This window comes from Mandrillus leucophaeus, unplaced genomic scaffold, assembly GCF_000951045.1.
Source record: "Mandrillus leucophaeus isolate KB7577 unplaced genomic scaffold, Mleu.le_1.0 Scaffold656, whole genome shotgun sequence".
NCBI lineage: Eukaryota > Metazoa > Chordata > Mammalia > Primates > Cercopithecidae > Mandrillus > Mandrillus leucophaeus.
The window spans coordinates 959025-975541 of NW_012107097.1; the positions used below are offsets into that span (position 1 = coordinate 959025).

Consider the following 16517-nt stretch of genomic DNA (forward strand, 5'->3'; position numbering starts at 1 on the left):
CTTCCATGGTACCTTCAAGGCTGTCTGAGGCTTGAGCATCCCAGGTCAACTTCAGACTTCTGTGCTGACTGCCAAGACCAGCTTGGTCGTGGAGACCCCAACCCAGTGGCACTAGAGGAATTAAAGACACACACACAGAAATATAGAGTGTGGAGTGGGAAATCAGGAGGCTGATAGCCTTCAGAGCTGAGAGCCACGAACAGAGTTTTACCCACATATTTACTGACAGCAAGCCAATGATAAGCATTGTTTGTATAGATTATAGATTAACTAAAAGCATTCCTTACAGGAAACAAAGGGATGGGCTGAAACAAAGGGATGGGCTCTGGCTAGTTATCTGGAGCAGGAACATGTCCTTACGGCACAGATCGCTCGTGTTATTGTTTGTGGCTTAGGAATGCCTTAAGCGGTTTTCCACCCTGGGTGGGCCAGGTGTCCCTTGCCCTCATTTGGATAAACCCACAGCCTTCAGTGTGGGCATCATGGCCATCATGAACATGTCACAGTGCTCCAGAGATTTTGTTTATGGCCAGTTTTGGGGTCAGTTTATGGGCAGATTTGGGGGCCTGTTCCCAACAGCTGGCAGTGAGAATTTCAAGCCAGTGGATACTCAGCTTGCTGGGCTCTGCAGGGGTGAGACCCACTAAGCCAGGGCTTCAGCCCACTTTCCAGGGGAGTGAATGGTTCTGTCTTGCTGGGGTTCCAGGTGCCACTGAGGTACAAAAAAACACTCCTGCAGCAATCTCGGTGTCTGCCTAAACAGCAGCCCAATTTTGTGCTTGAAACCCAGGGCCATGGTAGTATAGGCACCCAAGGGAATCTCCTGGACTGTGGGTTGCAAAAACCTTGAAAAACTGTAGATCTGGGCCAGATAGCACAGTCCCTCAAAGCACAGTCCCTTATGGCTTTCCTTGGCTAGGGGAGGGAGTACCCCAGCCCTTTGTGCTTCCTGGGTGAGGTGACACCCCACCCTGCTTCTGCTTGCCCTCCATGGGCTGCACCCACTGCCTAACCATTCCCAATGAGATGAACTGGGTACCTCAGCTGGAAATGCAGAAATCACCCATCTTCTGAGTTGGTCTTGCTGGGAGCTGCAGACTGGTGCTGTTCTTATTCAGCCATCTTGCCAGCCACCCAAAACATTTCTTTTCTAACCTGAAGTCAAACTCTTACAAGATTTTAATATTGCTAATAGGTGATAAATGCAGTAATTTAAGGTAGACTATAAAACCTCAATTATGACTACTAAAAGAATTATTAAAGAATATATAATTTAAGAACTATTAGGGAATATAAATGAAATAAGAAATATTAGATAAATCCAAAAGGATTAAAAAAGATAAGAATGAGAAAATATTCTACAACTGCATAAAACATGTAGTATTTTCTGTTATAAAGCAGATTCTGATAAATAGGTACATTGAGAACATTCAAAAGTATCATTCTTATGTTCCTATCTAGGAAGAGAAGTGTGTAAAAATATATCTTCTACTTATGTTTTTTCCTTACTAAAAGGGTCTTTCAAATACCTAGACATCAAAGATTGTTGCAATCTTCTATGAAACTGGATATTTTGAGTAATAATTTGCTACCCTAGAAATAACTCTTAAACATAACTATTTTTCTGAAGAATGTTCTGTGTTTCCTTGCTAAGGTACTTGAACTTTGGCATTTCATTCTCCCTTTATGCATAATTTCCTTGGTAGATGAATGGCTCTTTCTCACTGGATGTGCTTAAAGGCTTGTTGTTGTCTTTGGTATTCATACATTCAATATGTGAATGTTTTCTCCTATTTCTCTAACTTGTACTCTATGAACTTTTTGTTCTCCGGTCATAGTCCAAAGTTAGTAGAAGGAAGGAAATAATAAAGATCAGAGCAGTAATAAATAAAATAGAGACCAGAAAAGACATAGAAAAAAATCAATAAAACTGAGTTTGTTTTAAAGACAAAAAAATCAACAAACCTTTGGCTAGAATAAGAAAAAGAGGAGAAAAATCAAGAAATAAAATTAGAAATGAAAGAGGAGACATTACAACTGATACTACAGCAATACAAAGGTTAGTAAGAGTCTGCTATAAACAGTTATACACTAGCATATTGGATAATTCAGAGGAAATGAATAATTTTCAGAAAAAATACAACCTCCTAGAATTGAATCATGAGGAAATAGAAAATATGAATAAACCAATGAGTGAGGAAATTGAATCAATAATAAAAAATCTCCCATCTAAATCCTCTTCTTTCTTACTGTATTCTGAAAGATATCCTCATTCTAATCTTCCAACTGCCTATCTCCGTTCATCTTTTAAGATCTATTTTAATATTCCATCTATTTTGTTCTTTATTTTATTGATTATATCAAATATTCCTACCTATCTCTTTTTGATTATTTTTGTTTCAACTTATACTTCTAATTATCTGTAAATATATTTTCATTCTTGTTTTGAATTCCTACTTCTAATAATTTGGCTTCAGATAGTACATCCTGTTTAGTACACTAATTTAGTGGCTTTTTAAAGCATAATTGTACTCTTCAGTTTATAATTATTTTTTTGTCTGTGGATTTCTATTCCTCCAGGGTTATCAAAATCTCTACCTGAAAATGGATTTTAGAAAGGCCAGATCCTAGTCCAATAGTCTTGGTGAGTTCAAAGAGTGGGGAAGGAATTAGCCCTAAAGAGGTGGTTTCCAGGGACTATGAAATAGTAACTCCCATTTGCATACGTATTACCAAACAACTGTTTTATTCGAGATTTACCATTAAACCCTTAAAGGGAAGTAGCATTGGAATGAGGCAGTTTTACTAAATTGTAATGTACAACTCCTGGGGCTTTGAAATCAACAGACTCATAACTTCTGACCTGACAATATTCCCTGCACTCTTGCCCCAAAAATATAGTCTGGGCCATGCCAATTTCTGTGTTGAAGTAACAGGTGATATAGTCCCACAGAGATGTAGAAGATAAGTGAGCACAGAATTTAGACAGCTCTCTAATACGCTGAGGTTATGGCCAACAGTACCACCACCCGCGGACCCACCCTGGCACAAACACACTGCTTCAGACGACTGAACACCTCCAGCCAGAACTTCTCAAACTTCTCATGGTTTTGTTGATTTATAGAAACCCAGTTTCAGAGCTTATCTAGGACTGACTTTAGAAGAGAGAGACAGAGATCATGCTATATCTTCATCTCTTGGGGGCCAAATAGCCTGCCTTCTGTTTTTTTGTTTTTTCGAGACAGAGTTTTGCTCTGTTGCCCGGGTTGGAGTGCAGTGGCGTGATCTCGGCTCACTGCAACCTCCGCCTCCTGTGTTCAAGCAATTCTCCTGCCTCAGGCTCCTGAGTAGCTGGGACTACAAGCACGTGCCAACATGCCCAGCTAATTTTTGTATTTTCGGTAGAGATGGGATTTCACCATGCTGGCTAGGCTGGTCTCGATCTCCTGACCTCAGGTGATCTGCCTGCCTCGGCCTCCCAAAGTGCTGGGATTACAGTCGTGAGCCACTGCACCCAGCCTGTCTGTAAGTCTGTGTATGAGGAGAGAGTTTACTATCCTCCAAAATAGAAAGCTGAATCTTAAACCTAAGGCAGATGTACCTTGAAACAAAACAAAACAAAACAAAACAAACACATGGGCCACGATGATTTCTAAAGGGCTAAAGAGAATCATTGAATTCACGAGAAAAAAGAAACAACACTCAGAGGAAGGGGTCATGCAGGGAACTTCTTTCCTCAGATGGTTTGCACCTCCTGTTCCCTTTACCTGGAAGGAAGGTGCTTTTGGTACATGGTTGCCCCCGACCGTCTCCCTCTTGCCCTGACCTAATAGGTTAGCCCACGGTTCTAAGCTTGAACGTAACTTTAGAAAGAGCTTTCCTAAGACCCCAGTTAGCATTGTCTTCTGTTTTTATCACCCTGTATTTTTTCCTACACCTGTTATAGTTATTTCTTAGTTATTTGTGCGTAATCATTAAGAGTAAAGACTTGAGACAAGCAGCCTAAGTTTGACTCTTGCCTCTGTCATTCTCTATTTCTATGACTTTGGCAAGTAATTTAATCTTCTCTAATCAGTTTCTCTAACAATGGGTCATCAAGTAATCATGATACCTGAGCTGCCCATCATGAACTGGGTTTTCTGGGTTATGAAGCCATAGATTGGGCGTGTTAGATAGCAGTCTGCCACTAAGGAGAAGGCAACAAGAGAACAGGTTCAAGCCAGCCAGGATGGCACAAGTTAATTGCATGAGCAGGTAGCTCTGCTCCATTACCTTCTCTCTTTTATTGCACACCTGTGGCCTCTTAGTTTTCTGTTTAATAATGAACTGATTTGAGACAGGAGAAACTTGCATTTACAAATGGGTATTCTGGCAACAACTGGGAAGTGGACTCCCTAAGCATTAAACCACAATCAAGGGTGTCTCATCCATTTCGTCTGGACGGGTCTACATTAATTCATGGCTAGTTGCTAACAGCTTGACTTCTGTCATGGTTAGAATTTATTCTCACTGGAATAAACAGATATTTGTGGATATGGATGTTCCTGTTAATAATGCTTCTGCCACCATCATTAACTGTGGACTTAGGGAATGCTTTATTCTCCATCAACGTGTTTTAAACACAGAATTATTTCCACCCAAGAAACTTATTTCACCACAAAGAAGTAGAGCAATATGTTCATGCCCATGGAAATCGTTTATCTTACCATGCACCCCATCATCAGAAGCAACCAGCCTGATGGAATAATGGAATGAATGGTCAGATGAAATCTCAATTTAACTATAAGTTGGGGGCAAACACTCTGAAAAGATTAGATTATATCTTAGAATGCAAGATATGCTCAGAACCAGCAACTAATGTACAATTCTGCTTTTCCCATAGTCCGAGTACACAAGTCCAAGAATCAAGATGTAGAAGTGGGAATAAATTCTCCCATTCCTGCAACTGATTTTTGTTCATTTGGAAGTCTTAGTTACTAAGGGAGAAATGCTTCCACTACGGAACATAACAATACTTTAGCTGATTTGAACGCTAAGACCATTTTGGGATCCTGATGCCTCCATGCCACAATATAAGCATAGAGGTTATTCTACAGGCTGAGAAAACTGATCCCCATTATTAAAAGGGAATTGCATGGCTGTTGCACAATGAGGTAGAGATGAATGTGTCTGGAATACAGGAAATTCTCTGAAGTGCTACTTTATTCTTCCTGTCCAATTACAGTAAATATAAAGCTCTGAAACTGAAAAAACAAATCCAGGCCATTGAAAATGTGAACCTTTCAAGAATGAAGATTTTCATCATCCCACCAGATAGATAATGCTGACCCAGTGAGGTTCTAGTAGTGGAAAACAAAATATAGAATTGGTAGCAGAAGAAGGAAGTTATAAATATTGCTTGCAGCCTCATTAGCAGTTAAAAAAACAAACAGACACTGGGTACCTAGGCATATCTTTTTCCTTTCTTGTCATATTTTCTTCTTGCTTTCCTCTATCTCTTTGTTATTTTACATAAAATTATTGACGGTAGTTGACAGGTGGAATTGATTGAATTTCAAGAGTATTTAATATTGCATGGAAATGAATATCAAGGATATCACTCTGAGATAGAGATGACTTTAGGACTCTTGTGTCCTTATTTAGAGAAAAAATAAGAGTATCTTTACTTGTATCCATACAAGTATGGATAATGCATCTCTTTAGGCAAAAGCAAGAAGTTGCCTTTCTTGTTTAATGGAGTCCAAACACATAAAAAGGTATGCACAGATGTTGAAAGGTCAAAGGCGTGATTGAACTGGTATTAAATGATTGTCTCTCAGTTTTAAGTTCACATTTCTATATTCTGCTTTATGATGGTGGTTTTTGCAAGCTAGATCCTTGTTAAATTCTGCCAATAGGGGGTGCTGGAGGGAGACTGGCAAGCTGGACAAGGGATGCATCTTTTCCTGTTTCCTCTTCCTCTCAACAGCTTTTTACCTGGGCAGTGGCAGTTGGCTTCAGAGCTACAGTTGGTTTTGTTCCATGGTTTTCCCCCCACACTTTCAGAACCAGCTTCCTGGTGCCCCACAGAGATACCAGCACCATCTGAACAGTTCCCTTCCCTAAAGGTATGCATTTTATTTTCACGGAGGTCCTTTGTTCCTGAGATGTTTGGGTTCCGGTTCCAAGGGATCCCTCCCTCACACTTTTTAATTAATTAATTAATTAATTAATTTTAGAGATGGGATCCTCCTTCGTCACCCAGGCTGGAGTGCCACTGTACAATCATAGCTCACTGCAGCCTTGAATTCCTGGGCTCAAGAGATCCTCCAGCTGCACTTCCTTTCCCCACACTTGTAAGGTCTAATTAGCCTAATTACCTTAATTACCTTAGACCTTAGAAGTATGGACGTCCAACACTTTCCTTGTGTTTTCCTAGACCTACAGGTTTTAGGTGTTTCTTGCAGTTTCTGTCTTTGTTAACTCAATATCTCCTGTTGGCTTTTTGTGTCCTTTAATACCTGGTTAACCACTCTTAATTTTAAAGCCTCTGTAAAAAATAACTGGTGCTGTTTTTGGTTTCTGACTGACCCACATGGAGAGTAGTATGACTTTCAGATTTGTGTGAAGAGTAACTGAGTCAGAAGATAAAAAGTGTTTATAGCAATGCCTCTCATATAGTAATTGTCATATAAGTAGAAGCTATTATTATTATTTACTTAAGACCTGTCTTTCCCATTAGTTTAAGCTCCATGAGAATAGGGATTATGATGCTGTATACATACTAGGGTCTAGCAGTACCTGGAACATAGTAGGCTTTGAACATATGTTTGTTAAAGGAATTAGGAAGAGGTTGGAGGAGAGAGAAAGAAGGATACGCAATTTGGGTATAGAAGAAAGGTAGCTTTCTTTATATTTTTATTATTATTTTTATATAATATAATATAATTCATCACTCTTTCTGGGCTTCATTCCACAAGTTTCATTAGAAATCAGCCTCTACCCTTGTGAACATGTTCGGTCAAACTGCCATTTCTCTTCAGGGTGTTAGAATTATACAGAGTGGAAAGCTCAAGTGTGTGTGAGATGGAGGTAAGGGTGGGAGAGGCATCTGGGGTCATGGGGCATCTGTTCACACAAGTGGCTGATGAGATATCTAGTGGCCAGACTCAAATGGCTTCCTCAGACCGCACAGTTCTCAGCTTCCTCCATGCCATGCTCTAGGCATGGGAATATTTGTGTTCCTGCTGGTGGTTCTGTCCCCTGGAAGTAGCCTGCAGTTGTTCCCTGTCTAGAGGTTGATGCCTCCTTGTGAGTTTGCCAGGGAAGCTGGATGCAGGTACTATCTCTAGAATCTCATAGACTTCTCCTGCTTTTATTCTCCAACCACTAGTCCCAAACAGATCTGATTCTAGAAGGCAGACAATCTTTCTCTGTTCATGGTTCTGGTGCAGCTTCCTTTCTATGTCCCAATCTTCTCCTCACCCTGGGATTAACATTCATGAACAAACTCCAAGAAGACTTGAGCCACTTCTTTTTATGTTGCTACTCCCCGTCCCTTCAGACCACAGTTATGTGCTTTCTTTGGAGTGGGATAAGCAAGATAACACAGAGAGAAAAAAATGTGAAAAATATTAAAATACCCTGCCACTGAAGGAAGGAAAGCAGCAGAGGAAAGAGGAAGGGATTCTTTTTTGAAATTAAACTATCCTTTTCCCTCTTTTCTGAACAAACGGGCTATACAGTGAAAACGCAAGGGTTTATGGCAACCTGCAGGATATATTGATCTTGTTCTTGCTCTCAAGGTTATTTATTTACTTATTTTAAGGGATGAGACAGAGACTAGAAAAGGAGAGGGACTTTCCTTTCATGTGCAGAAGATGGAGCCATGTCTTTGCAATCCTCTTCTGTAGTGTGCGTGTGTGTGTGTGTGTGTGAGAGAGATTTTTTTAATGAAAGTCATTGTGAAGAGGCTGAGGCAACAACCTCACCCAGAAATTGGAGTCACAGAAGAAGCATTAACTTCTAAAGATCTTCATTGCACAGGTCGTGGCTCCTGCAGCAGCTGAAGCTCACAAAATAGACACTCCACTTTATGCCTTTCACGTCAGCACAGTTCTTCAGGCAGTCCTTGAAGGTTAACCAGGGACTACCGTCCCCTGTGGAAGGGATTAAAAACAGATCAGAAAGCCTGGCCATGAAACTTCTGCAAAAAAACTTTTCTCCAGACCACACCAACATATAGAGAGAATCTTGTGTAGTTCCAAGCTCCGTTATTCAAATGTAAAGAACTGGAAGATGTTGCAAGTTGGGGGCTTCCCAAAAGAAATGCAGCAATGGAGCAGTCTAAAATGATTACTGGGGGTAGGGCAGTAAGGAGAACAGTAATTCAGGGAATGCCAAAGCTGGGTGTTTCTCTTGAGACTCTTAACACTGATTTAAGTGAGGGTTATAAATGCCAAGAGACAATTTAGCACAAAGGGTGGAAAAAGAGAAATCATGATGTCTTGTCTTAACCATCCAGGGCAATTCAGCCACAGTCTGCTGATGACGCTGGCGCTTCTATTTCCACAGTTTAGAACCAACTGTAAGGAAACCCAGATAGGCACAAGAGGCACAAGGACCAAAAGCCCCCTCCTCTCAACAACTCACTGTTACCCATTGGACATAGATTACACCTATTCTCTCACCTCGATGTATTCTCCTCTGTTTTCTTCAGGCTTCTCAAAATACTAATTCCTTAGCTGTAGGCCCCCACCCTCCTTAGTGACCACTTCCATCTAATTTTCATTATGGTATATGATGCGGATGAAGGAATCAGCCATCTCAGGTGTGAGACTGCCTATAGTAAAAGTAAAGTAAGGTCTCCCCTTTCCCCTGTGGCTGATATGTCCCTGTCTACTTCCTCTACCCATTCTTCTTTTCCCCAACCCACAACTTACTTTTGGAAATCCTTCCAACCATGCAGGCCTCTTCTGTTCCTGCTGTGCATATTCCTCTTCCTCTGGAGCAGTTTTCTCCCGGGAACTGGAGGTGGCACATCCTACACTGAACAATTTCTGTCACTTGGCCGGAGAGTGGGGAGAGAGATTGAGAAACAATGGCACTACCACAAAAGAACCCCTCTCCCTTTTTGGGTTAGAAGTCTGCCTGGAGCCAGAGGACTTTGCCAGAACCCATCAAGCGTGAACATCTTCCTCTGCGGAAATACGCTAAGCCACGAGAGTGACTGAGGTTTATGGTCTCAGGAATGTTAGCCTGAAAAATGGGAGGGGAAAGAAAGGTGGAGGAACAAGAAAAAGTGAAACAGTATCAAGACTGAGATGATCAGCAGGTCCTCTTCATACTTACGAGGAAATTCATATTCCACAGTAGCTATTTCATTGACTGTACTGGCAAAGAGAAAGAAAACACATCTGAAATGTGCCTGAGATTTACTCTTGTATTGGGTTGTTATAATCTGCCCTTCGGGGTCCATCCTGTACTCTTAAATTGGAGCCATTCCAGGACCTCTGTCCCCCTAATGACTAGTCACCTACTGGGCATCTCTGCGCCTCTTCTCTCCTTCTAAATCTCTTCACCTCTTCGAGGCTTCTCAGATTCATCTAACCATTCCTATAGGATGCAGCACAGACCAGAAGGAGAAAGATAAGTGCACATGCTTTTTTGCTTCATTCCTTCTTTTTAATTGACTCTGTGTGGCACAGTTAAGGTAAGAGTCTTAATTGACTCTTACCTGTGGGTGCCTGGAATCTGACAATGGGGACAACCTGAAATTCCTGAAGTTGTCATGCTTTAGATTTGGCCAAGCAACATGTGAAAAGCCAACATTCCACTTCCTCCTTTCCCTTTTCCTTGCCCTTCACTGACACTCACTCCTGACCTTGTCCGTTGATGCTAATGTTATTTTGTCAAATCTAAAATCAGCTCCCATCCCAGCTCTGTCCTGCTGGAAGAGGTTGTTGAGTGTTGGAACTCAAGGTCTATTTCTATTTTTTTTTTTTTTTAAGCCCCTGGTGCTCACCTCACCCCACCCATCTTTTCCTCCTCAAACCTGCCCCTTCTCATACCACTTATCTATTTCTACTCACCTGGAAATTTTCTCTTTAAAAATGATCCAGATACTGCTGTTGGAAAAAAAAAAAAGATACACTGTCTGCAGACTTCATTTTCCAAACCCCATCTCAAAGCTTCTGTGAAATCCACTCGATTCCTCTCTAATCTGCCTCTTTCCCCCCATAAAGGAAGGGAGAGGAGCTTTAGTTAAGGTCCTGGGGATATGACATACCCCGGGTAGAAGGCATAACATTAGAGCAGAAGCTCATCATGTTTCTGTTACGATAGGACTTCCATGAGAAGGCCTCTGCCATGAGTGTTCTCACCTGTTCCTAAATTCAGGATTCTTACCAGCTGTCAACCCTAGGGACTCACCCCTAAAGCAGCAGAGCAGGATGGGGAGTTCCAGCAAGAGGAACTTGTCCATTTTGGAAAGAGGGAGGGCCAGGCTATAGCAGGAAGATTCAAGAGTGCCTATTTATACCCCTGCAAAGTTGGGCTTTCCTGCGAAAGGTTAGGGGTGGGGACGCTGTGGAAGCTCTTGGAAGGCATACGCTGCTCCTAGGGAAATCAATGTCTCTGTAATTTCTCTCCCTTGCAACTTGGTGGGAGAGGGAATGGCTAGGTCAATCCTGCATCTGATTTATTCCAGTTCTACCACTCAGGATTTTTGATGCCAGGTTCTATGGTCTTTTCACTATACCATACTGTAAAAGAATGCAAAGATAACAACTGGGCTGGATGGGTAGAATTGAGAGTCATCTACATCAAGACATTGATTAAAACTGAGAGAATATATAAGTATAAATCATTGGAATGCAGAAAGGCAAAAAGAAGGCTGAACACAGACTTAGAAATACATACCTCTAGGAATACAGAGAAAGGTTAGGCTCAGAGGCATACAGAGGGTTCCCATGAGGAGAGTAAAGTTTCTCACTGTCAATCATCCTGGAAAGAAGCAGACCCTAGGGTAGAAAATGAAAGCGAGGAGGAAACTGTTTTCCTTTCTTGGGGCTTCCTCGTGGCTGCGACTTAGACTTTAGTTGGGAGAGAGAGATTTAAGACTACTTCATCTGGAGAAAGGTAAGCTGGTCCTTCTCACTCGATGGCAGGCCAGGGGATTGAACCCGTGGATTCTAAGAGGAGCCATATCTAGTATCTCATTCTAAGTTTTCTGTTCATTTCCTTCAGTCGTTGCTATGCATTCAGTGCATTGTAATGAATGTTGCAGCTTAGTCTTCATTGTCATTGTAGAGAACCGACAGAAGAGCCTGTGCCCATGCTTAGGGCACAGCATATATTGCTAGGAGCATCTTCTCTATATGAGAAGAAGAGTAGCAACTGGAAGGAAGCAGGTTGCAGCAGGGCACAATGCAGGTCTACAGCCAAGTGGGATGGTGGTCTAAGCAAGATGTTGGCTGAAGTGGTTGGGGACAGCAAGAGTAATGTATAAAAGACTTTTGCATCCATGATATTTTGGAGGTTATTATCACATGTCAAAAGATCAAACTGGCATTTCCATGCACAGAGGAAGAGACTTATATAGTAACTCCTGACCTGGCACTGACTACGCTGATGAAGTTTTAAAATAACACCATGAAGTATTAATGTACTACATACACACTTGTGCACACATATGCACATGAGTACACACACACACACACACACACGCATGCACACATGACAGCATCAATTTTTGTGTTCTGCGTATTCATGGACAGAAGTCTTCCTTTCCTTGCTCTCATTTCCCTGAACATTAGCATCTTCCCTTGCATCTTTACATTCCTTTCTCTTGCCTTTTGAGATTTCCTCTCCTTTCCTTCTAGGAACCCCATAATTATTTGCCTAATGGCACCCATAAGAAAGGAGGAAATGTTCTCTTCCTCCACCCTGTCAGAAACGTCTCCTTACCTAATTACGCCTCTATAATGTTATTATAGCACTTCCCCTACAGCAGACATCTCCTCCTCCCAGCCAATGATTTGTACTGATCCACCTGTATTCCTTGCTTATATTTGAGCTCCTTTATCGACTTACCCCTAACATCTCCTCAAATGTATGAATACTCCCTAGCCTCCTGGCCCTAATACCTGATTTTCTTACTGAGTCTCACTCTGCTTCTTTGTGACACTAGTCCTTTTACTTTTTGCCTTAAGGGAGTCCCCACCACCAAATTCTTCTTATGTCATAAATTCCAGACCTGTGGCCAAAAAGTATTCAGGAATCCCTTTTGCCTTATTGTTTTGAACCCTATGGAACTTTGTAAAGCCCTTTATTCACGATCCCTCCTCTCTAGCACAGAGTTCGGGAGACTCAATTAGTCCAGAAGAGTAAGTCCTGGCAACTCTGAGAGTGATAGGGTACTTAGTTACGTCTCTGTGTGCGATTAGAAGATGTTTAGATAATGGCTGAGAACTTTTAGTTTGCATCTCCAATGTTATCCTGCAAATTTTAAAAAATGATGATTTTTGAATGGAAATTCACCTTCCAATCAGTTATTAATTTTAAAAGAAATAAATCTACGCTTCACAGGGGGATACAGCAACACATCCTGAGTTTCACTGGTAACTGAGATGTTTTTACATAATAATCATTTGGAATATATTAACTGGGCTAGTGATGAATACCAGGATTTGAGGAAAGATATCTCAGCTTAGGCAGACCTTACATATGAGGAGGGTAAACCAGATGAACCACAGTTATGGTTCCACTGCAGCACCAGTGGCCAGGCTCCTGGAGTTTTCCTAATACCACAGGACTTACACTAGTAGTGTGCAGAGAGGGGCCAGTTCTTCTCTGTCAGGCTTTGAAGGAATGGTCAGATCCGAATAGCCTGTTCTTTTCCCTCAGGCAAGTGAACAGCATAGCTCTGGGTGACTTAAACTAGATGAAATCAGAGTCATTCTATCCTCTTGAGGGACATGAAAGATGGAGGAAATATTCAGACAATATGGGCAGATCCAAGAAAGAGTTTCTAGGAGCCATTATGGCTCTGGGGAGCCTTTCTGTCTACGTTCTTTGCTACCATGAAACTTTCCATCTCTTAAGAATTTCTGTGAATCTCAGAATCTCTCAATATGTTGACAGTTCCCCAGATAATTTCTTTCTATTGTACTGAGGGTTGGAGAAGATATCCTGGACATTAAAGTGACCAGGGAGGCAGGTCTGGGATTCAAGAGTGAAGAAGTAACCAATAATTTATTTATCGTTCCTATTGTAGCTTGCAGATTACATAAAAGTCCTGGATTTTAATATTTTGTACCAACAAACGTAGCTATCCCCCTGAGAATTCTTTTTAAAGGTGACCTCAGCGGAGGAGAAATTAGGGACTCCTCCCCTACTTTGCATGGTAAATTCACAAGTACATGAAGGCCACTCCCAGAGACTTCCTCTCAAAATGCCAGTGCACTCAAGGAGGCATGCAGCTGCCAGTATTGGTGAGCTTACCACATACTTGCAAAGTGTCTTTCTGAGACAATAAAAATGCTCTTTCTATGTTTAGAGAGGCTATCTGTGGCCAGTTTGCCTAAGCAGTTTCTCCCTTGTTATTTCCTCTGTGTGTGTGTACATGTGCATAGGTGTGGGACTTTCATATTGGTGAAATATAATTCACATACCAGAAAAGGCATAAGATTTAAATTAATATTTTGAACTATTTTAATTCAAATTGTGTAACTACAAACCAGGTCAGAAAGTTCAATATTGCTCAAACCACTGAAAACTCCCCATCCCAAGTGGTCCTCTCTAAATACATTGTTTTTTCCTCATCTGCTGGGAAACACTGTTCTTTCTTTTATGAATTCTAACCATTGTTTTCTGTTGTAGTTTTACCACACTATATTTTTGCCTGTTTTATTATTTTTTATATTTGAGATGGAGTCTCACTCTGTTGCCCAGGCTGGAATGCAGTGGCACGATCTTGGCTCACTGCAACCTCCACCTCTCGGGTTCAAGCAATTCTCCTGCCTCAGCACCCCCCTACCCATGCCACCAGTAGCTGGGTTTACAGGTGCATGTCACCACACTCAGCTAATTTTTGTATTTTTAGTAGAGACAAGGTTTCGCCATGTTAGCCAGGCTGGTCTCAAATTCCTCACCTCAGATGATCCACCCACCTCAGCCTCCCAAAGTTCTGGGATTACAGGTATGAGACACCATGCCTGGCCACCTATTTTAAATATTGATGTAAATGGAATCATACAGTATGTATTCTAGGAATTATTCATGGTTTTGTATAGAGCTTTATTTTTTTGCAATATATTATGGTATTTAGTTATATGAATATTATGATGGAGAACTTTCCAGTACTGATGGAAAACATCAGCCCAGAGATTCAAGAAGCCCAAAAAGCCCTAAGCAAGAAGAACAAAAAATGCAGCATGATAGTAAAATTTCAGAAAGTCAAAGAAAATCATAAAATGTTAAAAGCAACCAGCGGACAAAGGACATAATACATTCCAAAGAACATTAGATTGACGGCTGAATTCTCAGTAAGAAGGAGGTTAGATGTTATGGGATGATATCTTTAATATGCCAACATATAATTGTATATCCAGAGAAAATATTCTTCTGTATTAAAGTGAAATAAACACATTATTAAGCAATAATAATGCCATTAACAAACTTGCACTTATTGGGACTAAGTACTATCAATAAATAATTGTTGAGTTGAATTGATATGTTAATTTGAATTAATCAAGACTGGAGGGCAGATCAGGTTCCAAGATGGCTGAATAAGAACAGCTCCAGGCTACAGCTCCCAATGTGAGTGACACAGAAAGTGGGTGATTTCTGCATTTCCAACAGGTACCAGATTCATCTCACTGGGGCTTGTCGGACAGTGGGTGCAGGACAGTGGGTGCAGCCTACTGAGCGAGAGCCGAAGCAGGGCGAGGCATCACCTCACCCGGGAAGCACAAGGGGTAAGGGAATTCCCTTTCCTAGCCAAGGGAAATTGTGACACACAGAACCTGGAAAATCGGGTCACTCCCACCCTAATACTATGCTTCTCCAAGGGTCTTAGCAAACAGCACACCAGAAGATTATATCCTGCGCCTGGCTCGGAGGGTCCCATGCCCACAGAGCCTCCCTCATTGCTAGCACAGCAGTCTGAGTTCTAACTGCAAGGCGGCAGCGAGGCTGGGGGAGGGGCGCCCGCCATTGCTGAAGCTTGAGTAGGTAAACAAAGCGGCCAGGACGCTCGAAGAGGGTGGAGTCCACCGCAGCTCAAGGGGGCCTGCCTGCCTCTGTAGACTCCACCTCTGAGGACAGAGCATAGTCAAACAAAAGGCAGCAGAAACTTCTGCAGATTTAAATATCCCTGTCTGACAGCTTTGAAGTGAGTAGTGGTTCTCCCAGCATGGAGTTTGAGTTCTGAGAACGGACAGACTGCCTCCTCAAGTGGGTCTCTGACCCCTGAGTAGGGTAACTGGGAGGCACCCCCAGTAGGGGCAAATTGACACCTCACACAGCCAGGTACCCCTCTGAGACGAAGCTTCCAGAGGAACAATCAGGCAGCAGCATTTGCTGTTCAGCAACATTCACTTTTCTGCAGCCTCCACTGCTGATACCCATGCAAACAGGGTCTGGAGTGGACTTCCAGGAAACTCCAACAGACCTGCAGCTGAGGGTCCTGACTCTTAGAAGGAACACTAACAAACAGAAAGGACATCCACACCAAAATCCCATGTGTACGTCACCATCACCAAAGAACAGAGGTAGATAAAACCACAAAGATGGGGAAAAAACAGAGCAGAAAAGCTGAAAATTCTAAAAATCAGAGTGCCTCTCCCCCTCCAAAGGAACACAGCTCCTCGCCTGCAATGGAACAAAGCTGGATGGAGAATGACTTTGACGAGTTGAGAGAAGAAGGCTTCAGACGATCATACTTCTTCAAGCAAAAGGAGGAAGTTCGAACCCATCTCAAAGAAGCTAAAAACCTTGAAAAAAGATTAAATGAATGGCTAACTAGAATAACCAATGTAGAGAAGTCCTTAAATGACCTGATAGAGCTGAAAACCATGGTGCGAGAACTACGTGACAAATGCACAAGCTTCAGTAACTGATTCGATCAACTGGAAGAAAGGGTCTCAGTGATTGAAGATCAAATGAATGAAATGATGTGAGAAGAGAAGTTTAGAGAAAAAAGAGTAAAAAGAAAGGAACAAATTCTCCAAGAAATATGGGACTATGTGAAAAGACCAAATCTACGTCTGACTGGTGTACCTAAAAGTGATGGGGAAAATGGAACTAAGTTGGAAAACACTTTGCAGGATATTATCCAGGAGAACTTCCCCAACCTAGCAAGGCAGGCCAACATTCAAATTCAAGAAATACAGAGAACGCCACAAAGATACTCCTCAAGAAGAGCAAATCCAAGATACATAATTGTCAGATTCACTAATGTTGAAATGAAGGAAAAAATGTTAAGGGCAGCCAGAGAGAAAGGTCGGGTTACCCACAAAGGGAAGCCCATCAGACTA

General features: G+C 41.8%; 1 protein-coding gene across 1 annotated transcript; it reads right to left on the reverse strand.

Moving 5' to 3' along the window:
- Window positions 1–7776: 7776 nt before the first annotated feature.
- Window positions 7777–10468, reverse strand: PATE1 (prostate and testis expressed 1). Its single transcript, XM_012001272.1, has 4 exons — window positions 10411–10468; window positions 10071–10106; window positions 8922–9044; window positions 7777–8138 (listed from the first exon to the last, which is right to left on the reverse strand). The coding sequence occupies exons 1-4, from the start codon at window positions 10460–10462 to the stop codon at window positions 8005–8007; spliced, it is 345 nt and encodes a 114-aa protein (XP_011856662.1). The 5' UTR covers window positions 10463–10468; the 3' UTR covers window positions 7777–8004.
- Between the last annotated feature and the right edge of the window lie 6049 nt (window positions 10469–16517).